Consider the following 23,642-nt stretch of genomic DNA (forward strand, 5'->3'; position numbering starts at 1 on the left):
TATCTGGGAAGGAACGAGCTGCCGACTCCAGTGGGTTTTTTAGGTGCTGGCTGGGTCTACAGCCTGGAGTGATGAGGGTGGGGTGAAATGCGTTGTACCAAGTCTGGATGCCTTCTCCTGATCATCTCACCAGATCATCTGGTGATTTCTTTTCCTTCTCTGTATTTCTGGCTCTTTTCTGCAGGAGGTCAAAGCCAGTCCCTGCTCCCGCCAGTCAGAGCCTGCATTAGTGTGGCGGCGGTGCCAGCCGTCTCATCAGAGCGCGTGGGGATGGCGGCGGGGCCGTCGGTTAGCGAGGGAAGGCGCGTTTGCGTAGAGTGGGACTTTCTGCAGGGTCTGCTGACCAAACCCCCCCCTCTTCCCTGGTAAGATCGGCCGCGTCGCCGCAGCCCAACAGCCGACAGCATGCTCGCTGTCCACAGCGTGCGCTGTGGCAGGGCTCTGTGTCCGCCAGCATGCCGGCGACCCGGGGGGCAGTGGCACAGTACTCATTCAGAATCAGTCCAATGCTTTCGTCCAAATCGACTGACCTGCACACAAGCAGCTGGGTTTCCAGTCCAGGTCAAGTAGCTCCCTCAGGAGTACAGCAGCAGTGCCCCCACCTGGGGTTTGAGCCCACGACACAGAGCCCTGAACAAACTTCCACACTGCTGCCCTCTAGTGCGCCGCCCTGAGCTGTGCACTTCTGAGACGAGGCATTCACAAGTTGCCTGTGAGGCAAACAAACAAGCTAGATCAGTGCCTGTGCTGGCAGTTTCGCCACGGTGTGGTGTGGAAGCAGGCCAGGAAGAACAGATTCCAGTGCACCCCTTGTTTTTTACAACCACACTATGATAGCTCTGCCATACTGTTGCTTCTGAACATCTCCTGACTGATGACACGCCCACACTGTCTGTGACTCTACAACTCCTCACTGACAACACTCCCACACTGTCTGTGACTCTACAGCTCCTCACTGACAACACTCCCACACTGTCTGTGACTACAGCTCCTCACTGACGACACGCCCACACTGTCTGTGACTCTACAGCTCCTGATGACACTCCCACACTGTCTGTGACTACAGCTCCTCACTGACAACACACCCACACAGTCTGTGACTCTACAGCTCCTCACTGACAACACGCCCACACTGTCTGTGACTCTACAGCTCCTCACTGACAACACGCCCACACTGTCTGTGACTCTACAGCTCCTGATGACACTCCCACACTGTCTGTGACTCTACAGCTCCTGACAACACGCCCACACAGTCTGTGACTCTACAGCTCCTCACTGACGACACGCCCACAGTGTCTGTGACTCTACAGCTCCTGACTACACGCCCACACTGTCTGTGTCTCTGCAGCTCCTGACTGATGACACGCCCACACTGTCTGTCCCTAAAAGCTCCTGACGACACGCCCACACTGTCTGTGACTCTACAGCTCCCGACTGATGACATGCCCACACAGTCTGTGTCTGTGCAGCTGCTGACAAATCTATAGTCTGTCTGCCCAATAGCCTGTTGCCTCTCTCCCTCAGGACTTGGCATCTTTTGCTTAGTGTTCCAACCTGAGTAGTCAAATAAGATTGAAACTAATTAGTTTCTTCATTATATGTAAGATTTCTTTCATGAACTATATTAAAAGCCCACTGAGCTCTATAACAATCCTCATGCTCATCTTTAAGGGTCTACTTCGCTTGGCACCTCAGTACCTATCTGACTTTTCTGTTTACTCCCCACCTTGCAACGTTCATTCGTCCGACTCTGGTCTCCTGTTTGTCCCCCCAACTCATCGACACTCTGTGGGTGACAGGGTCTTCTCTTGCTATGCCTGAAAACTCTGGAACTCCATCCCCAAGGATATCAGGGCTTACCTGCCCTGAGCACATTCAAACCCAGACTCATAGCCTTCTTCTTCAGAAAGGGTTTTATTTAATTGGTGTCTTTTTCTGCTCCATTGCATCTCCACATAACAAGGAATTCAGACCCTGGTGGGGCTGGAGTGGTGTGAGGCTTTCTTGTGTAGCGTGTTTTTTGGTGAACATGTCAAATTGTCTAATTTATTTAGGTGGCGATCATTATGTCAACCGATATGTCTCGCCAAGACAAGACAGAGTTTCTTTGCTGAGGGTGCTGAAGCTCAGGTTGTGTGAAAGAGGCACTTCCTTTGCTCTGTGTGGGAGATCTGTCCAGACCGTCCAGTGGGCAGGAGGGAGGAATGGGGATCGCTGTTCACGGAGTCATCTTGAACAGTAGTGTGTGTAACCTGGTGTGAGGATACATCACAGCCTGAGCTCCCTGATGAGTATAAACCGATATGAATATGAGGATAATGGTTTAAATTTATGATCTATTTTTTTAAATTGCATGGTGTAAAATGGAAAGATGGGGCACGTAACTTAGGCGTTGAGGTTATGTAAATACTAGCTTTGTTAATTATCGACCAGTTTACTTTGGGTTACATTTAGTGCCAATAGTGTTTTATCTGTTTTAATGTTATTTAATAGCACCAATTAAGTATTAAAAGGTTTATTAGACTTGTCTGAGGTTGAATTGATGTGCTGGAGGAAATAAAACAAGCTGTGAATGTTTCCTCTGGTTTTAGTTTGAAGGAGGAGGGGTGTAAAAAGACCCCTGTCTTGCTCAGGTGAACACTGTAGCTGTGACCCCTGTTGTGGCCAGGAAGAGCTGGGGTCACTGGGAAGCCATGAGAATCAGGTACAGAAGAACAGATCTGTTCCAGAGCTCCATGCTTGACTATTGTTCAGAGCTTGGCCTCATTGTCATGAGATCACATTCAGTATGTGTGGCACACCTCCAGTCTCAAAACTCAGCACGCACAAACACCTCAGGCTCTGACAGCTGGGATTAATGTATTATGCAGAGCCGGGTGCCAATGCTACATGAGCATGCTGATAGCTGTGCATTGAGAACAACAGTATTTTGGGAAAGGCAGACAATTCAATGATTTGGGGTGTGGTTTCTTAATGTGGTAGGGTTCTGGCACTTTTGTTTTTTGTCCCTCGCTTGTGTTGGTAGAGATGTAGGAAGACTGGCTTACTGCCCATTCTAATCCGCTGGGATGAATCCCACGATTTGGTTCTGCTCCCAGATAAATGCTCCAGTATTCCAAGCAATACTAGAGGTGAAGACTAATGGGGGTCATGACTCTGAACCTTGGCCTTTGAAGCTTTTTGCAGTTGGAGACTAGAGCTGTCTCCCAAGCTGTGAGTAAATAACAGAAATTGAAATGTTTCAGTTTTTCTTCACAGTGCTGCTTCTGGATTGTAGATTGCCACCCTCAGCATGGTTTACAGTGAGTTTCAGAAAATCAGGATCTCTGAGCTCCAGCGCTCCAGAGCCAGACATGTACAGAAGGAGAGCAGAATGAATACAAGCTGTGAGCAGCACTCTGCTCTTACACTGGGGGCACTTGTAGCTCAGCTTGACAAATGGGGCTCTGGGTTATTGCAGGGAACAGGCAGATGGGAGTCTGTGATTGAGTCCTCACCCCTCTTGCGAGTCCCGGGCGGGGGGGCGGACGGCTGGCTGCTGGGTTATGTGAAATACATCCCCCCCAGGGGCCCGAGCCCGGCGGGCAGCGCTGATCCACACGCACGTGTGTGCATGGGCCGCGGCTGAGTGCACGCTGACACCCCACCTCATCTCCTGCAACGAGCGGCTCGTCCGATCCTTCTCTCTTCCTCAGGCTGTGAGCGGGTGTCCTCAGTATTCAACCCCCCCTGGTGTCGTTCTTGGAATTCGAGACCCTGTTAAAACGAGAGAATTGTCTCACAGGAGGGACTTTGAAAAGGCCCCCAGTCTGGGCAGAGGTTGCGTCACCGCTGTACCATCACCGGTACGAGTACTGTTGCCCAAAATACCCCCCTGAGAGAAGTTTTTTTTTGGAATGGATGAGATGGAAATTATTCGAAATTTAGTGTGGCGAGCAGAAAGGTGAAATATTGATAGGCTCTGATCTATCAAAACCAAGCTTTTCGAATCACTAGCTCACTCGTCAATGGTCTGCTGAGCTCTGGAGGTTCGGCAGCCTCATTCTGTTGTAAAGTTTCTTGGGTCTGTAATTCACATGGGAACAGGAGAGCGGGTTCTAGTCACGTGTAATGGGCCGTGTCAGGAGTCCCACTGCGCGCAGTGCAGGGGTCCCTGTCCCAGGCTGTCTGCCAGCAGCGATCCGGCTGAACCGGCGTCACGTCCTGTTTTCCCTGGTGAAAAGAAAGAAGTGATAGAAGAGCTAGAAGGATTTCCAGCCTTGAAGAGAATGGTTAGACATCACACTTTAAGTACACTGGTAGGAGACACTTTTAATTACTGCAGGATAATCTAAGCTGTGCCTCAAATGATGGATGTCCGTTCTGTCACTTGGATAAATTAGAAATGAAAATAGTGCCAAATGGAGGGGAATCGAGTCCTTTCTACTTTCTACCATGGTTTACTTGATTGATTTAATTAATCATATGTCTTTAGGGTAAATAGCATACAAAACTGAATTTCAGAATTGAACAGATATGTGGCATTAAAGTTGCACAGCAGCACAACAATTATTCAAATACAACACATTGCACCGTACAGCAGCTGCAGAAGCAAAGCAGTTACCATGCAATTGAGCAGCCGACACGCAGAAGAATTCAGAAATGACAGGTGGACACAAATTTAATTCCTCTTGTTTCACTAAATTTAATAACCACAGAAAACATTTCCCATCACTTATACAAAAATTAGCCCTTAACTCATCCGCCAGCAGACACGTTTAGAAACATCAAGGCAGAACGGGTTCCTGTGAGCTCTGTGAGGCAGGGGGGCAGAGGCCCAGTCGCACTGCAGCAGGAGAGAGGTTCCAGGCTTGGCGCAGGCCCTGCTGTGCAGGTGGCCAGGAAAGGTCTATATTTCAGAACACTCTTTTTTGTTCTCTTTTAAGAGCTTGGCGATGGCTTTGTTTCTGAGGCCTGACGCTGTGAATTCTACCCCCTTTGTTCAGCAGAGACAGACGACAGAGCTGTGGTGACAGCACAGTGACAACATGATTCTGCCTCCCAGCCCCAATGAGGACAGGCAGGCTGACAGGCTGACAGGCTGCTGTGCTGCCACTGCAAGGGGGCGCCCTGTCCCAGCCCAGAGCAAACGAGCACTGATCTGGCTCCTGAGCACTCTGGGCTCTGTTCCTGCCCCTGAGCTCAATGCGATCTAGGCAACCCACCCGAAACGCCCCAGAAATACAAAAGGATGAGAGCCGTTTCTGTCTGAGATTGTCCTTGAATTGATAATGGTCAGTGACGCCTCAGTCTGCTCCTTCTCCAATCTTCTTTCTCTTGGCCTCATATCGAGGTGGGTTCCTCTTCTGCTTCAGGCGACTGCCTGTCCGGGGGGAGTGATCCAGCCGGGGTCAGTCAGGCCTCCACAGGATGTGTTCACTGCACCTGCGAGAGCGACCTCGCCTTAACTGGCCCTGCTGAGCGATGGGCTGTGACCAGAGGAAAGTAAAGGTTAGCGACAGTCTTGGAATAAGGGCAAGAGGCATCTATTAACACAGAGAGCACTTCTGGCAGAGGGAGAGGAGCTGCCTCTCTTGTTGAATGAACATGCGTCTTCTCTTGCACATTGTATCCTGCTTCAATCGCTCCTTTGACTTGATCGTTACTTGATAAGCACTCATGTGGAGAGCACACTGCTGACGAGAGACAGCCTTTACTCACCCAGGCGTGTCCCGTGTGTCCAGAGATGGCCGCAGGCAGTCTTGACCGCGTGGCGGTGTCTCCTCTCACACGTTGCTGGCCTGTGCCGAGGCTCGTGATGGAAGAGTGCAGGTGAAAGTCTTGTGGGTGTTGAAGGAGCATCGCTGAGGGACAGAAAAGGGATTTCTGGAGCAGCTGAGGAGAGGCAGGGCTGAGCTCTCTGCAGCCCAGAGGAGAGAGCTCCTGGAGGCTGGGGGGAAGCAGAGTTCCAGATTCTGCTGGGTGTGCAGGATGGCTTCTTCTCGTTCTTACAGTCCTGGGGGTGAAAGAGAAGGGTGTTGCTGATCGTGCTGGTCTCTCTCTCTCCCGCATGTCAGCCTGCAGAACCTGCGGAAGGAGAAATCGCGGAACGCGGCCCGCTCACGGCGAGGGAAGGAGAACTTTGAGTTTTTCGAGCTGGCGAAGATGCTGCCCCTGCCCGGTGCCATCACCAGCCAGCTGGACAAGGCCTCCGTCATCCGCCTCACCATCAGCTACCTGCGCATGAGGGACTTTTCCAGCCAGGGAGACCCGCCGTGGAGCCCCCTACAGGACAGAGGGCCACACAACAAGGGTAGGCTGTCTGGGACAGGAGAAGGGGGGGGCTGCCTGTATCAGGCTGCAGGTCAGAGTAGGAGTGTTCAGCAGATTGGGGCATTCAGCAGGTCAGAGTTGGGGCGTTCAGCAGATAAGGATCAGGGTGTTGGGTCTTTGACCCTCAGAGCTCTTCACTCGCCACGACACCTTGGATGCTGGTACACAGGTTTCCTGCCACACTGGACAGTTGAGAGAGCTGTTGGAAGCATTGTGAGGGAGGACAAAAGACTCACATGACCACTAATTATAGAAATTAACTGCATAACAAGAACAACAGAATTCCAAGAGCTTGTAATTATAGTTATTAGTGCTTTGAAAACCTCGACCACAATTGGCTGGTGTGACAATGGCTGCACCTGTGCTCATGTCACCTGTGTGCAGAGCTGGAGGGGTGGGGGCTGCTGTAGACGGACTGCGGGCACCCTGTTACCCCGTGAGCACGCACTCACACAGGGACTGTAACTGGAAAAGGGCAGCGTCACCCACAGTGGATGCCAGGGGTGTGAAGGAGAAATCTGACAGCTCATTCATGGTGCACATGGTGTTGTGTTCCGACTGCTCAGTGACACAGGAAAGGCAGAACTGGTACATTTTCCTCCTGAGGCTTCTGGGAACGGGGTTTGGTCATGGGACATGTATGGTTTGCTGACATGTCATGTTGGGTAACCACACAGCTACTTTTCTTTGATGATATATTCTGACGTGGAGCCCCTCACTGTGGCTCAGTTTCATTCTTGACAGCAGGAACATGAGCTCAGCACAGACTCACCTGTTCAGGTTTGCCTGCTGCTGTGAAATTGTGAGAATTCTCACTCCAGACCAGCTGCAGTAAATCCAGCAGGATTTCTAGGTGTTTCAGGTGTTGGAAAGGGAACACTTCGAAAAGTGCAGGTTGTGAGGAAGCAGCTCTGGGTGTCCACTCGCCTGAGGATCACTCTTCTCCTGGGACGAGGTAAAGACCCAGCTGGTGTCCCAGGAGCAGCTGTGTACCTCACCAGCCCCCTGCACGGAGCAGACCAGCACCCCTCGGCCCCTGTATCTCCCTCCCTCTCTCAACCCTCTCAGTCTCAGGCAGGAGGAGGGAGGAGGGGCACAACGGGTTTTGTCTGCCTCGCACGTTTCAAAGCCAGTCTTGAAAAATGAAAAGACAGAAGAAAATCAATTGTATGACCTTCAAGTGGTCGGAGAGAGACTGTCTGCTGAGCAGGAGGGAGGAGGCTGGGGGAGAGATGGAGCACCTCACTAATGCAGAGACACTCGTCTGCTTTTCCTGAAGCCCAGTCCGTGCTCCACAATTCCCAGCAGCCCCTCTGAGGACAGCAGCGGGCGGAGGGGGGCTACTGTGCCAGACAGCGGACATCCGACTGCTCAGGAAGTTCTTTTGCATAGAGCCAATTAAAATACCTGCTGTATGGATTTGCTTTCTCATTTTAGCTTCAACTGTAATAAGAAAAGTAAGCAATTTCTCAACGTGTTGCAAAGTGTAGGTGCACATATTTATTTTGGTCCTTTTCCTAGATGCGGTCTTCTGTTTGCTCAGTTTACAATGTGGCAATTTGAACGCAGTTTCCTCAGTTACTCTCTTTCTTAAGCAGCTGCAGCAGATCTGATTTTAGAGACAGAAATCAGAGAAATTTAGAGACAGGATGGTCAGATTTCAGGAGAGTGACGGCTGGGAATGAGGCGGTCAGATTTCGGGAGAGTTTCATCCGCTCCTGGACAAAAGCTCCTGGACACAGTCGGCTCTGGTTGGGCTTCGCTGTTTTGGTCTGAGTTTGTCAGTACAGGAGCTGCTAATGGGAGCAGACTGTTTGGCCTGTTCAATTTACACCACCTGTGTAAACATTGTTTGTCCTAAAAGGAATTCCTTTTAGTTTCTCATCCTGACACGGTATCACTGTCTCTCTCCAGAGTCTTTACACCTCTTTAGGAGTTTCAGAAACTTGAATCAAGTCTCTTCAGTTCACCGTGCGGTGAGTGTGCTACAGTATGTTCCTCCTGCCCAGCCTGTGATTCATCTGTCGGCCATGCCCTTCCTCTCTCTATCCTGGTTCCCCACTGCGGACATCGGCCCGATCAGAGGTTCTGGTCTGTCCCGGGAGGTGACGCGCTGTTCCATGACTCGGGACCGGCTGTGACGTCTTCTCGTGGGAGACGTCATTGCTGTGTCTCTCCTTCCTCCCCGAACCCGCTGCGTTCAGCTGTGGCTGTGCGCGACTCTGGGGGCCGTGCTGGTGGATCAGGGAGCCTGCAGCAGGGGGGTGGGATTCCTGGGGTCCCACGAATAGTCGATTCTGGTGCGCTAAGGGCTGCTCCTCTAGCTGCGCTTTTAAAGCTGCACAGGCTTGTGAAAGGCCTTGAATTGCACTCAAACTGTGTCCGAGTGCGGAGGGGGCAGGAGAAGGACGGGAGTGAAAGGATAATTGCAGGGGGGTGGGGGGGCGTGCCGTTTGGTGTCGCTCTCTTTATGTTCTTTAATATGGCAGATTAGGAGGGAGGGAGAGGGAGGGGGTGTGGGGAGCAATCTGCATGGATGTTAACGAGGTGCCAGGTTATCAGCATTGGAAAAACACTCAAAGAAAAACTCGGAATTGCGCCGATTTGTTTCCATAGAAACCTCATAAGTTAGTAAAGGATTGTGAGGTGTAGGTGGGGGCGGGGGGGGCTTAATTATGTAAAGAGCAGAACGACTAAGTATCCAATTATTCTACCTTGTTATTTCAGACCTTCAAAATAAAACTGTCAGATTTTACCTCCAAATTTCAATGAGCGAGGAAACAGATTCCAAAGAGATCCTGATGTTCTCCAAAAGAGATGAAGTGTTCTTTACAGAAGCGTTTTGCTCTCCTCGCCCTTTCAGCCAGCTGGCATCCACAAGTAGCCATAAAGCACATACGTACGGCCACAGACGAGAGGAGGCCCTTCTGCCTCCAGCCTGCTAGAGCGATAGTGGCTGTTGATTGGAGAGTAGAAGACGAGCAGAGTGCCGACTTGACCACATGGCTTTAGCATTAATTCCACACTCTCGCCACTCCTTGTGTAAAGAAGTGGCTCCTTTTCTGCGTGGCTCATGTTACACTGTACACCGGGCTGATCATGTCAGGGCCTTTGAGGTTTGTGATTCCTTGTGTCAGATCTTCTCCTAGACGTCTCAGTTCAAGACTGAAGAGATAGAGTTCCTGCAGCCTCTCAGTGTGGGAATGTCCCATAATCCCTGGAATGTACATGGTTGCTTTTTTCTGGACTGATTCCAGAGCAGCAATATCTTTTCGATATTGTGGTGACTAACACTGTACACGATCTGAGTACTTTCTAGCACATTGTACAATTTTCACACAACTTCCCTTGATTTCAGTTCTGTGCTTTTATGTCTATATCCTTGCATGTTGGTTGCTTTGTGATTGGCCTCGCCTCCCCGCTTGTAAAGAAGATGTAAACAGTGTATGAACATCGACCCTCAGTGGATTTCCACAGGAAGGGAGTGTTGTGTGTGTGCAGGTTTGCATTGTGTGTGGTGTGAGCGGTGTGTGTGTGTGTGTGTGTGTGTGTGTGTGTGTGTGTGAGTGTGTGTGGTGTGAACATGTGCAGGTTTGCATTGTGTGTGATGTGTGTGTGTGTGAATAGTGTGAGCAGTGTGTGAGCAGTGTGTGTGAATAGTGTGAGCAGTGTGTGTGGAGTGTGTGTGTGTGAATAGTGTGAGCAGTGTGTGTGGTGTGTGTGTGAATTGTGTGAGTAGTGTGTGTGTGAATAGTGTGAGCAGTGTGTGTGGTGTGTGTGTGAATAGTGTGAGCAGTGTGTGTGGAGTGTATGTGTGAATAGTGTGAGCAGTGTGAATAGTGTGAGCAGTGTGTGTGTGGTGTGTGTGAATAGTGTGAGCAATGTGTGTGTGTTTGTGTGAATAGTGTGAGCTGTGTGTGTGTGTGTGGCGTGTGAGCGACAGTGTGTGCAGACAGTTACCCAGGTCAGCAGGCTGGGCACAGTTCTTCACTCTTAATGGGCATCTAAATTAATTCATCGAATCCCGGGTGACTCAGGGTGGAGTCGGAGAAATAACGGCTTGTGAACACTGAAGTGTGACAGAGCCTGCTGCCCGACTCCTGCCCGGGGCCAGGGTCAGTGTGAGCTGCAGGTTCCCAGGGTTCGCCAGCACCCCCTCCTTCCGGGCCTGGAGCACAGACTCTCCCGTCAGCTGCACTGCTGGGAGGCCGAGCCAGGGGGCTGATCTTGTCTCCTTCTCTCAGTAACAGACCAGGGTCCTGCGCCCCGGCCCCTCCGCCAGGGCAGACAGCCCAAACGCACACCACCCTGCCCCTGCACACGCCCCTGAAAGCCCCCAGCATTGTGCACCGGGTCCCGGGTGACAGCGGGGGAATATTGATGAGGCTCTGCATTCAGCGCAGTGAAAGAGGTCTGGGAGGCAGATTGAGGTGTGGGGGGCGGGGGGGGGGGACGTCCCAGACTGTCCCAGACTGTCCCAGACTGTCCCAGCCTGTCTTACAGCGATGACCAGGCCCCCCCATGAGACGCCAGGGCTGCAGAGAGCAGACAGGGGACTTGTGACTGGACACTGGAAACAATTCAGGGTTCCTGCACCCAACCGGAGAGTCGAGGTTATTCTACCTGTGCTTCCCTTGTCCAGGCATGAGGTGTGGAGGAAACTCATCCCTTTTCAGAACAGGGACCTCAGTGGGGGCGGCACTGAGCACAGACCAGCGCTGTCTGAGCCACCCTCTGGGGGCACGTACTGCCCTCTGACCTTGTCCACACTGATCTGTTCAAGACCCGAGCCCCATCTTCCCTGCGGCCCCAACCTGACAGCGTCTTCAGTGTGAGCTTAACGTTAGACCCCGCTCAGCACAGGGGATCCCCGCTTCACAGCAGAGCCCTCACCCCTCAGCACAGGGGATCCCCGCTTCACAGCAGAGCCCTGACCGCTCAGCACAGGGGATCCCCGCTTCACAGCAGAGCCCTGACCGCTCAGCACAGGGGATCCCCGCTTCACAGCAGAGCCCTCACCCCTCAGCACAGGGGATCCCCGCTTCACAGCAGAGCCCTCACCCCTCAGCACAGGGGATCCCCGCTTCACAGCAGAGCCCTGACCGCTCAGCACAGGGGATCCCCGCTTCACAGCAGAGCCCTGACCGCTCAGCACAGGGGATCCCCGCTTCACAGCAGAGCCCTGACCGCTCAGCAAAGGGGATCCCAGCAATATTTACCGACTGCAGGTCAGTTTGTGTCCCAGCTCCTGGACGGATCGGTTTCAAGCCTCAGACTTGCTGTAAATCTGCAGGAAGGGTGAGATGGGGAGTGAAAGTTGCACCAGTGAGTGCATTTGTGTCTGTAGAGGAGCACACCTGGGGCTCCTGTTGCACGAGTCGAGATCCTCTGTCTTCTCTGTTTTACAGAGGCTTGGTTGCTGAGGGCACCCAGGCAGGGGCTCTTCAGTGCTGCTGTCTAATTAAAGTCCTGCTTTCCTGCCCTGTTTAGTTTAATCTGCAGTTCCTTCACTGCTGTGTTTGGGTGACTACTCCTGCTGCATTTTAATGTCCTCCTGCCATTGCAAAATCATTAAGCTAAATAATTTAAAATGCTCTTTCTCTGGCCCCTGCTGCCGTAATGTATTAGTCGAGGCCGCCTGATTAGCTCGCATTAAAAGTGCATTTCCTGCGAAGGCACTGGTGCTGGAGGGGTGACGGTGGTCTTGCTCACGCTGTTCTAAGTGAAACAGAAGCACCCCGGTGCTGATCAGAGGTGTAGCGCCCCTTGTCTGCGGGGCAATGCAGACCCGTGTCTCTGCTCTTTGTGGTGAAGCCTTACATGGCGAGCATTATAAATACGGGAAGGAAGAGGGCAAGAGAGTAGTGGGAAGAAGAACCTGTGAAAGGGACTGGCAGAGTGCAGAATGCTGGAGAACCGTCATCCAGCAAAGTCTTGTACAATGTGTTGTCGAGACCAGTTCTTGCCTGTGGCTTTGGCCTCTGCTTTACGACTCAAACAAGAAAGATCTGAATTGTCTCAGAAGTGCACTGCCACTGGTACACAGAGAGATGTGAGGAACTGAATCTCTTCAGTCTTTTTAGAGACTCGTAGGGGGTTGTCTTGTCCTCACTGTACGCCAACAGGAGCTTGGTTCAAGATCAGGGACTGATCGCTCAGTGGCAGTATGGCACTTCCTGATCCTGCACTGGGCGTGCATACTGTGTGGGGACAAATTTGACTTAATAATAATCCTGTACTTGACCAGATAGGTCTTATAAAAACAGCCTCTGATCTCATCAGTGAGACCCAGGCCCACAGACACTCAGCTGTGTGTGATGGACCAGGACCAGGCTTGGTAATCACATGCCTGCTAACGCCCTGAGATACAGAGGTGAGGTGGGTTTCAGCTCTCTCTGCAGACTGGTCAGTCGCCAGCAGCGACAGACTGAAAAGACTTGTGGCCAAATCTGTAGCAGCTCTTGGGCATGTTCTCTGTTGTGTGTTGCAGCTGTGGGAAGGACAATGAGCTCAGTGGCCACTGATGTCTTTGAGCAGCACCTGGGAGGACACCTGCTGCAGGTAAGTAGTCTCCGGCTCCTGCCATCTCCAACATTTGCCATTAAATGTTCCATTTCTATTGGCTGCAGTGTTTGTCCTGATCTGCGCAGTTTGCACTATGCTCTGCAGGTACTCTGGGTTCTTCTTTACCCCTTATTGCCACACAGTATTAGTTGGTGGAATTTGCTTTTGGTACAGCAAAGTAACACTGATGAAGCAGACTTACAACACATTCAATATTAAAGAATACAAATTTGACATGAAAAAGACACATAAACATTGACCTAACATCTAAAAAATAAATTATAAAGGGGGGTTTTCAAGGGAGGCTAAATAGCTGAAGGGGAAGAGTTCAACGTTTGTATTGCAGTGGGAAAGAGGCGGGCGGTTCTTCTGGGAATGGATCAGTTTAAAGTGTTTTCCCGAAGGGAACAGCTAAAAAAGATTGTTCTGTAATTTGCAATGGTCTGCGCAGCCCATCATAAGCTTTGAAGCTTCAGATTTTATCTGGGAGATCCGTGACACTGTTCTGAATTGTGCAGTGATGTGAAAGGCGCTATACTTATGGGTTTAAATGCAGTTTTGATAGTTTGCCATATCGAGTCAACAATACCAGCGTCCTGGAGTTTGACACCGCCGCCGTCCAGAACTGTGTCTCGGGGTCACTGTTGTGCTGCTGCAGTCTGTCCCCAGAACTGCTCGGTCCCGCCCGGAGGGAATCCGAAGGGAACTAAAAGAGTTCAGGCGGCAATGTAAGACTCAAGATGGCTGCTTTTTCCCTAGTGCTGGAGAAATAGAAAAATGATAGAAATCAAATTAGGGCTGCAGAAATTTGTGATTCTTTCTCCGTCGTCCTCTGTCAGTAATAACTAGATAATTGCACTTTATTTCCCTCAAATTCAGACGACAGAAGCACTAATCCCAGGCACTCTCATTTGCATATTGAATGGATCGGTTTGCATAAATTACCACCACTTAAAGTGCCGTAAAAACAGCAATCATTCTCTAACGAAGTCGGCATTCTGCTATTTTTTAAAGGACCTTTTTAATGGCTTTTCTTTGTGCTCTGCGTTTTCATTGTAAGCGCATGTGATATTGACCACTTGCAGTTTCTCTTTGTGATTGTTTTTAAGTGCTTTTAGACACAGGCATGTGCATTTTAGAGATGGAGGCAGAGGCCAGACCGAGAAAAATCTTTGCTTTCTTGCACCCCCTAAACCCTTCTCACCTCAAGAAATGTTCCCTCTGGTCAAGCAGTGGAGTCTAGTCCACAGGGAGGAGGACCAGTCAGGAGGAGTTGAAGGACAGGAAGCACCCAAACTCTATATAAAGAATGAGCAGAGGCTCTCGCAAGATGTGTTGAAGACTAGGATAAGGAACTTTCCAGGCTCCTGAGGAATACAAAATGAACACATGACCAAAAATGCAGACCTGCTAGGAGCCACTGTCCTCTATGTTTATGTTCTGTGCTCTGTGTCTGTGTTTTGTGTCTGTGTTTTGTGTCTGTGTTCTGTGTTCTGTGTTCTGTGCTCGGTTTGTGCTCTGTGTCTGTGCTCTGTGCTCTGTTTGTGCTCTGTGTCTGTGTTATGTGCTGTGTATTTGTTTTTTGCTCTGCGCTAATGGCCAGGACTTGTGCTCAAGTGGGGCTAGCAGCAGCGTAGACAGTAACTGGCTGGATTGTGTGTCTTGTGTCCACAGTCCCTGGATGGCTTTGTGTTTGTGGTCAGTCACGATGGCCGGTTCCTCTACATCTCTGAGACAGTGTCCATCTACCTGGGCCTCTCGCAGGTGGGTACCTGTGTCCCCGGAACAGCCACAGGAGGATGGTGAGTGGAGTAGGAGAGAATCTGGGGCTGCTGCAGTTCCCAGGAGTGGGAGCCAGGGCCGAGAGTCTCGTGGCGTGTCCTGGTCCTGGTCCTGCTGTCTCCAACAGACACTTCCAGGGGCCAAATTGGCCAGGCCTGGTGGGGGTCCTCTCGTACTTGGAGGCGTCCCCTCACCCTGACGTGCTCTGTGTGTGAGTGGAGTTTTATCGGGGCTAAATGGTCGTACCTCCATCATGATCATCAGTCACAAACCATCAGAAGCCAGTGAGGTGTGTGAACTCTAGACAGATATTAGAGACCGAGCTGCGCTGGTGAATTAATTAGTTAATTGAGCTGAAGATCTCGTCCAGCTGTTTCTTGAAGGTATGAGCTCCGACAACGCGACTAGGACGATGCCTACATTTGAGCTGTATTAGGGATCAGAATGAACAGAGAAACACAAACCAAAGGACCCAAGTGGAAGTGAAGTGGAACAGCAGTTTGAGCTCCGAACAGGAGGCCTGAAACAAGCTGCCAGCCATGTGGCTGCGGGGGGGTTTCTTATGAAACCAGCCCCAGTCCGCAGGGAGACACTCTTGGAGGCTTGACTGTTTAGGCCTTTGGTTTGTGTGTGATGTCTGATGTGAGGTTAGATCAGGCCAGGGGCTTTTTGGATGTGAAATTGACAGACAGATTGATTATTCACTGTAAACAGTAGTTTGTGGGAAGGTTTCTTCACTGTGTCCACGATGTGGGATGTGTCTGTCCTTGACGTCTTGCGGTTCCCACTGTAGCTCAGCTCTTGATTAGTTGACAAAGCCATGGAGTTCAACTGCTAACTAGCAGTTTAGACCTCTTTGACTGCTTGGCTCTGATGACTTGATGGTGGACTGTGTGCTGTTCACTGGGGCGTTCTGCACAGGGGAGCTGAGCTCAACAGGAACGAACCCTCACGCTAACCCTGAGCCCCACTGATGACCCCGACTCTGCGTGAGCCATGCACACACTCGTGAGACTCCACAGGGGCACACTCCTGTGGAATCACTCCGGCCGTTTCTCAGAAGATGCTGGGATTTTGATACTGTACCTGTTCCACTTCCTCTTTGCCCTTGTCGGGCCCCTGTGCTCACTCCTGCAGACAGCACCACAGTAAAAGTTCTTGTCTTTGCAAGTAGCAGTTGTGCCTTGTTTTCCTTTGTTTTGTAGTTAACCGAATTGATCCCCACCTGGTTAGTATGCTGTCCTCTCCGTCTTCCTCATTTCCATTAGTCAATGCTCTTGTGTTTCTGGGGACAGCTCATAAATTTTAAAGCTCTCTGCTGTTATTAATGCGGCTTTATAAATGACTGATCGCAGGGCAGGATGTCCTGTGTGGCTGGGACTCCACGATCACCCCAGGGCTCCACAGCAGCACAGAGCAGGAAGAGTGGCACCGGTGTGTGATCACTACACTGGACACAGGGCTACAGTGGGCACAGGGTTACAGTATTCACAGGGTTACACTGGGCACAGCGCTGCAGTGGGCACAGGGTTACAGTATTCACAGGGTTACACTGGGCACAGCGCTGCAGTGGGCACAGGGTTACAGTATTCACAGGGTTACACTGGGCACAGCGCTGCAGTGGGCACAGGGTTACAGTATTCACAGGGTTACACTGGGCACAGCGCTGCAGTGGGCACAGGGTTACAGTATTCACAGGGTTACACTGGGCACAGCGCTGCAGTGGGCACAGGGTTACAGTATTCACAGGGTTACACTGGGCACAGCGCTGCAGTGGGCACAGGGTTACAGTATTCACAGGGTTACAGTGGGCACAGCGCTGCAGTGGGCACAGGGTTACAGTATTCACAGGGTTACAGTGGGCACAGCGCTGCAGTGGGCACAGGGTTACAGTATTCACAGGGTTACACTGGGCACAGCGCTGCAGTGGGCACAGGGTTACAGTATTCACAGGGTTACACTGGGCACAGCGCTGCAGTGGGCACAGGGTTACAGTATTCACAGGGTTACAGTGGGCACAGCGCTGCAGTGGGCACAGGGTTACAGTATTCACAGGGTTACACTGGGCACAGCGCTGCAGTGGGCACAGGGTTACAGTATTCACAGGGTTACACTGGGCACAGCGCTGCAGTGGGCACAGGGTTACAGTATTCACAGGGTTACACTGGGCACAGCGCTGCAGTGGGCACAGGGTTACAGTATTCACAGGGTTACACTGGGCACAGCGCTGCAGTGGGCACAGGGTTACAGTATTCACAGGGTTACACTGGGCACAGCGCTGCAGTGGGCACAGGGTTACAGTATTCACAGGGTTACACTGGGCACAGCGCTGCAGTGGGCACAGGGTTACAGTATTCACAGGGTTACACTGGGCACAGCGCTGCAGTGGGCACAGGGTTACAGTATTCACAGGGTTACAGTGGGCACAGCGCTGCAGTGGGCACAGGGTTACAGTATTCACAGGGTTACACTGGGCACAGCGCTGCAGTGGGCACAGGGTTACAGTATTCACAGGGTTACACTGGGCACAGCGCTGCAGTGGGCACAGGGTTACAGTATTCACAGGGTTACAGTGGGCACAGCGCTGCAGTGGGCACAGGGTTACAGTATTCACAGGGTTACACTGGGCACAGCGCTGCAGTGGGCACAGGGTTACAGTATTCACAGGGTTACACTGGGCACAGCGCTGCAGTGGGCACAGGGTTACAGTATTCACAGGGTTACACTGGGCACAGCGCTGCAGTGGGCACAGGGTTACAGTATTCACAGGGTTACACTGGGCACAGCGCTGCAGTGGGCACAGGGTTACAGTATTCACAGGGTTACACTGGGCACAGCGCTGCAGTGGGCACAGGGTTACAGTATTCACAGGGTTACACTGGGCACAGCGCTGCAGTGGGCACAGGGTTACAGTATTCACAGGGTTACACTGGGCACAGCGCTGCAGTGGGCACAGGGTTACAGTATTCACAGGGTTACACTGGGCACAGCGCTGCAGTGGGCACAGGGTTACAGTATTCACAGGGTTACAGTGGGCACAGCGCTGCAGTGGGCACAGGGTTACAGTATTCACAGGGTTACACTGGGCACAGCGCTGCAGTGGGCACAGGGTTACAGTATTCACAGGGTTACAGTGGACACAGCGCTACAGTGGACACAGGGCAATGGTGGCTACCGAAAGCAGCAAAGTAGCATTTAATTCTGAACGCTCCATGTCTGGTACTGTTTGCATTTGGGTAGGAAGATAAGTGCAGAAGTTTGCGTTATTTTATGTGAGTGTTTGTTTTGTGTTTTTTTTGCAGGATCAATGTCAAAGTTTTCCTGCTAAGGTGCAAATACCAGCCCTGATGTGAATGGGTCTGTGTTCCACTCTGATGCACAGAACTGTGGGTGAGAGAGAGAGACTCTGGGTGGAGCGTGTGAACAGGGGACTGCAGCCTGGAGGGAAATGTGAAAAGCAGAAAGTTTAGGCAGAGTTTAGGTGCATCAGTGTCTGGGGGTGTCTCAGTGTCCGGCTGGTTAGGACTTTAAGGAAGGTGTTGTAATTGAGTTGTTGATTCTCCCCGTCTTGTTCCAAGAGCTCATGACTTTGACATGTTCTTCTTGAGCTGAGGTCACAGTGTCCTCCTGTGCTTGTGTGTGAGTGATGGCGACTGTGTGTCACTGCGCAGGTGGAGCTGACCGGCAGCAGCGTGTTCGACTACATCCACCCTGCTGACCATGTGGAGATGGCCGAGAGACTGGGCATGAGGCCGCACCTCCAAGGCGGGGCTGAGTCTCACGCAGCCAATGAGAGCGCGTCCAGTTCAGCATCTACCTCCTCATTGGCCGAGGCCCCAGAGCCAGGTGAAATGTTCTCTTCAGTTTATAAAAGAACTTAATTATGTTACAAATGAGAGGAGGTCAGCTGGCCCATCTGGCCTTTTCAGTAGTTAGTAGTTAATTGACCCAAGCATCTCATTCAGCCTTTTTTAGAATGAAGGGAAAGTATGGGCTTCAATCACATGGCTGTGTAACTTGTTCCGTACTTCTGCAGCCTTTTGTGTAGACAAGTGCCTCCTGTTCTGGCTTTTAAAAGCACTCCCATTTAGTTTCCAGTTATGCCCTCTGATTTGAGTTTTAATATTTTTTAATAAGTCTGCTAAGTTAACTTGATGCCTTTGAGGACGTGTGAATACTTGTGTCAGGTCCCCTCATGGTTGTTGCTGTGGAAGAGTAAAGGGATTCAGCCTGTCAGAGCAGGACATTCTTTCATTCTCTGAAGTCCCAGAAGGCAGGTTATGCTGGTTGTACTTCTGTGGACTGACTCCAGAGCAGCAACCTGTTTTCTGTAAGGTGGTGACTAAAAGTGTACACAGCATTCTGAATGAGGCCTTACTAGTGCATTAGTAAGTTTAACAAACCATCCCTTGATTTGACTTCTCATTGTTTGACTATACCCTAACGTTTGTTTGCCTTTTCTATGGTTTCTGCACATTGTCTGGAAGACGCAGGCTTGTGTCAGTGTGTTTTTCGTAGGACCTGTGTGCCCAGTGTGGGCCCTTCGTCTTGTCAGGTTAGGAATTACTTTAAACACAGACACCATATGACCACGCAAAAGCCAGAACTGAAGTTCCATTCCTATTGCTCCTCATTTCAGGAGGCACAGAGGAATGGTGGACAGGGCAGTTCATGCAGGGCTCCTGTTGACAGACTGTCCACTGTCATCAGACAGACTCTGTAGGGTCTCACTCCCTGTGTCCTGTGTCCCCTGTCTCACAGAAGAGACCCTCAGTCCTCTGTGCCCAGAGCCCGATCCCCTCGAGAGAAGCTTCTTCATCCGCATGAAGTCCACCCTCACTAAGCGCGGGCTTCACGTCAAGTCTTCAGGGTACAAGGTGGGACATGATACACTCCTCCTGATACCCCCAGACTCAGATACACTCCTCCCGATACCCCCTGACTCAGATACACTCCAATCACTCACACGCTCTCAGACACTGACACCCTGGACTCTGCACTCCTCTGATGCGTGTGTTGCCAGGTGATCCACGTGACGGGGCGGCTCCACAGTAGGCCCGGCTCCTCCTCTCCACGCACTCTGGGTCTGGTGGCCCTGGCTCACACGCTGCCGCCCTCCACGCTGAGCGAGGTGCGCATGGAGAGTCACATGTTTGTCTTCCGGGTCAACCTGGACCTGCAGGTCACCTACTGTGAGAACAGGTGGGTCTGCAGCCCTCGACTCCTCGTTTCAGCGCCGGCCCTGACTGGGCCTCCAGCCTTTGATTTCTCAAAATCATGTTGTTTGAGATTAAATGTGTGTCTGGATGAAAGCACAGCAGGAGCTGGTGGGCACCAGTTTGACACGTACCACCACAGTCCAGTCAGAACAAGATGGTGCCGACATTGTCGAGCATAATTTTATTACACCACGGGTTGCAGGAGCATGGAACACTCTACTTGTAACTGTTGCGATGATGTTCCAGCAGGCTGCAGCAGTTGAGAAGCTGTGTGTGTGTTCCTTAGCAAAGACTGACTGACTTGTATTAGTGCTGACGATGCTCTTCCCTGGTCGCGTGCAGGATCTCAGACTACATGGACCTGAGTCCTGCGGAGGTGATTGGACACAGCTGCTACCGGTTTGTCCACGTGCAGGACCTGGATCGCCTCCGGCAGAGTCATGAGGATTGTAAGTGTGAGCCCTAGTGTCCAGGCAGTTGTGCACAATCACAATCGTGAGCGTGCGGTCACGCCTTGTCGAGGATCGTGAGTGTGTGTGTGTGAGCGGTCACACCTGGTCGAGAATCATGAGTGTGTGTGTGAGCAGCCACGCCTGGTCAAGGATCGTGAGTCTCGGCTGGTCGAGGATTGTGAGTGTGTGTGCGAGGGTCCAGGCAGTCGCACCTGGTCGTGATTGAGCTGTAGCTGCTGCCCTGCCCTGAAGGGATCCTCTGTGGTTGGACCCCCAAGACCACTGTGGGAATCAGTGCGTCGTCCTGTCTCCTCTTGGTGCTGGCGGTGAACACGTTCAGCTCACTCGGGGGACCCAGGCCCACCTCCAGCCATTCTGTTGAATGTCTCTTCTCACACTTCACTGTCTCTCTCTCTCACTCTCTCACTCTCAGTGCTGCGGAAGGGACAGGTGGTGACTGGGTATTACCGGTGGCTTCAGCGTCGTGGTGGCTTCCTGTGGGTCCAGTCCTGCGCCACTGTGTCCATCAACATGAAGACGCCCCACGACCGCAACATCATCTGGGTCAACTATGTCCTGAGGTACTGCGTCCAGCACCCCGAACACTGGCCGGGGCCAAAGCTTTTAATATCTACACAAAGATCAAAAGCTCTAGGCTCCAGACTCACACCTTCTTCTTTACCATGTCCTCCCGTTATGCATATCTCATGTTTGTTTTTGTTGTTGTTTTCATTTTGTAAAGCCACGTGTAAAGGTATTATCATATTATTATAAAACCCCAGTTCCGTCAGTGGGTCATGTTTTGACTCCTGAGAGAGTTATACCAGAGTGGCAGCTATTTAGTTGCTTTTTGAGTCACGGATCTGATGCAGCTGCTTCCTGAAGGAAGCCTTGTTCCATGCTCCTGCAGCTCTTTGCATAAACAGGCCCTTTTCCTGCCATTCTCAAGTTTGAAAGCACTTTTATGTCGTTTGGCCTTGGTTTGACTTTCCTGAAGTCTTTAAGGATTTGGAAAAACTGTCTCAGGTCTTCTCTGTTCAGAATAAGAATAAGGGTTCGGTTGCTTAAGCCTGCCAGTACAGGACAATCCCTTAATCCAGGAATGTTTGTGGTTGCTCTTCTGTAGATTGATTACAGAACAGCAGCATCTGTAGCCTGGTGACTAAAATGGTTCACAATATTCCATATGAGGCTTTACTACAGCATTGTACAATATAGAATGTGCCATGCTTTGATTGGAAAATACCACTTTTGATTTTTGTCTATCTGCATGCCAAACCCTACACTTCTCTACTTGAAATTTGATTTATCAGATGTCTTTTCCAGTTTTGAACTTTATGTGCTTGAATTTTGTCTGCTGCCTCTCCAGCGATAGCTAAAGCCTGTAATGTAGAATTGTATGCAGACTGGCCTAGTTTCTGAGAGCTGCCACACGCACCCTGGAGCCTGTTGTCAACGAAAGCGTCTCTTCCACAGCCGAGCGGAGCTCCCAGACACCCCCCTAGACATCCAGCAGCTGCCCGAGAGGCTGAGGCCAGAGAGAACGACCCCCCAGCAGCATCCCAAAGGTACAGCCTGCCAGAGCAGGACACACGCTCTCGCTCTCCTCTGTCGAGGGCGAGATGCCATTTTCTAGCCTGTCAGAGCAAAGGCTCTGCGGCGACATCCAGTGGCCAAACTGTCAAATTGCAGGGGTCTGACTGTGTAAGGAGGTGTCTCCTGGCTCCTGGAGGAGGACTCCCTGCAGGGCTGCGTGCTGGCGGAGCTGGACTACTGCAGTCGGCTGAGAGACGTGTTGTATGTTCCCAGGATCCCCTTCACTCCAGCGGCCGGACTGCAGCGGCTCCGGGTCCGAGGCGAGGGAGACGTTTCTGCCAGACAGCCCGTCGGACGAAAGGAGGAAGAGGAGCCGGCAACACGCCTCTGGAGAAGGGTCCCCAGAAGTGAGCAAGATGCAGCCGGACTTGTCCAGTGTCGAAAGTGACGTTGAGGATGATGTCCGGAGAGACTACAAGCGGCTCAAAGCCGAGGAAGGACAGTGTCCGGAAATGGGAACGGGCGAGGAAGAGGAGGCAGGGCTGCCGAATGGGTGCGTGACCACCCGGCAGCCGATAGGCACAAGCCCTACTCGCGTCAAGACAGAGCGGGAGCCCCCGACTGGGCCTCGGAGCCGCTCCCCGGCCCCCTCGCGGCCCTCGCCGCCGGCAGGGCCCGCTGACAGGGGCCGCCCCCCGATCGGCGTCCTGTCCCCTGAGGCCCCACCCCAGAGCCTCTTCACGCCTGCTTCCCCCGCCCTGTGTCCCCCGCCAGGGCCCGGCCGAGACCAGGAGGCTCTGCACAGACTGGCGCTGCCCCCCACCATCGGGGCGCAGGGCCCCCAGAGCCTGTTCGCCCCCAGCACCATCCGCTATGCCCCTGCCGAGGGGGCCGGCCTGGGGGCTCCCGCCCACCTCAAGGCGCCCCCCTCCCTCTTCCCTCTGCCCCCCTTCAGCAGCGGTTTCGGGGTGCCTTGCTCCCCGTTCCCCCCCATCCTGCCCTTCTGCATCAATGGGCTCCGAGGCGCCGCTGCCAGGAAGGAGGAGGACTGAGCAGAGGGCAGAGGGAGGGGCGCCCGCAACGTGCCCTGGACTGCCGGCTGTGTGGACACACGAGCTCCGGCCCGGGCAGCGCTGTGATTGTTGATTGTCCTGCGAGTGCGACGCCTGGTGCAGGGGGGAGGCCTGGGCCAGGAGAGGAGGGGGTCAGCCCCAGTGGGACTGTCCTGGGGTGCTGACTGAGTGCAGCCGGACTGAGGGTGTCCTTGAGGGATTCCCGGGCTCGAGCGCGTGTCGATGGAGTCTGGTGCCAATAAAGGATGTACTGTTTTGAGCCTGGGTCAGTGTCCTGCAGTCTCTCTTGGCAAGTGTGTCGGAAGGGGTAACCAGCGGCCGTCTGTGGGGCTCCTGTCTGCACACCGCCCCCTGAAGGCCTGGCCACGCTCTGCGGGAACCCGGGTTAGAAAGAGGAGACTGAGCTGTCCCTGGAGCGTTTGCTAGTTTGTTTCGAGCCGTGAGAGTTCAGCTGCGGGGAGCCGTCTGGTTGGAGGACTTTCGTCTCCCATGTGTGACATGACTGTGTGTTTTGCTGCATGAATTGCTGCTTCTCTCCTGTTTCTTCCTCCTGCTGTTCAGTGTTTTTTCCACTCCCCCCCATATTTATTGCTTTTTGGTTTTTAATCAGTAGAGTCTCTTTTGACACTCAGGGGGCCCAGTGGAAACTGTCGTCCAAACTCTGAATAGGAGGCATTTCTTTACACAAAGGGTGGTAGGAGTAT

The 23,642-nt window shown here is 52.2% G+C and overlaps 1 protein-coding gene across 1 annotated transcript; it reads left to right on the plus strand.

Annotated features, from left to right (window-relative positions):
- The first annotated feature begins 190 nt into the window (after nucleotides 1-190).
- Nucleotides 191-23,203, plus strand: npas1 (neuronal PAS domain protein 1). The gene is made up of 11 exons (XM_088910552.1): nucleotides 191-365; nucleotides 6,057-6,292; nucleotides 12,803-12,873; nucleotides 14,551-14,640; nucleotides 18,330-18,504; nucleotides 19,420-19,535; nucleotides 19,682-19,860; nucleotides 20,220-20,326; nucleotides 20,763-20,910; nucleotides 21,806-21,897; nucleotides 22,139-23,203. The coding sequence occupies exons 1-11, from the start codon at nucleotides 271-273 to the stop codon at nucleotides 22,915-22,917; spliced, it is 2,088 nt and encodes a 695-aa protein (XP_088766678.1). The 5' UTR covers nucleotides 191-270; the 3' UTR covers nucleotides 22,918-23,203.
- The last annotated feature ends 439 nt before the right edge of the window (nucleotides 23,204-23,642 follow it).

Source organism: Atractosteus spatula, chromosome 3 (genome assembly GCF_055471065.1).
Source record: "Atractosteus spatula isolate fAtrSpa1 chromosome 3, fAtrSpa1.hap1, whole genome shotgun sequence".
NCBI lineage: Eukaryota > Metazoa > Chordata > Actinopteri > Semionotiformes > Lepisosteidae > Atractosteus > Atractosteus spatula.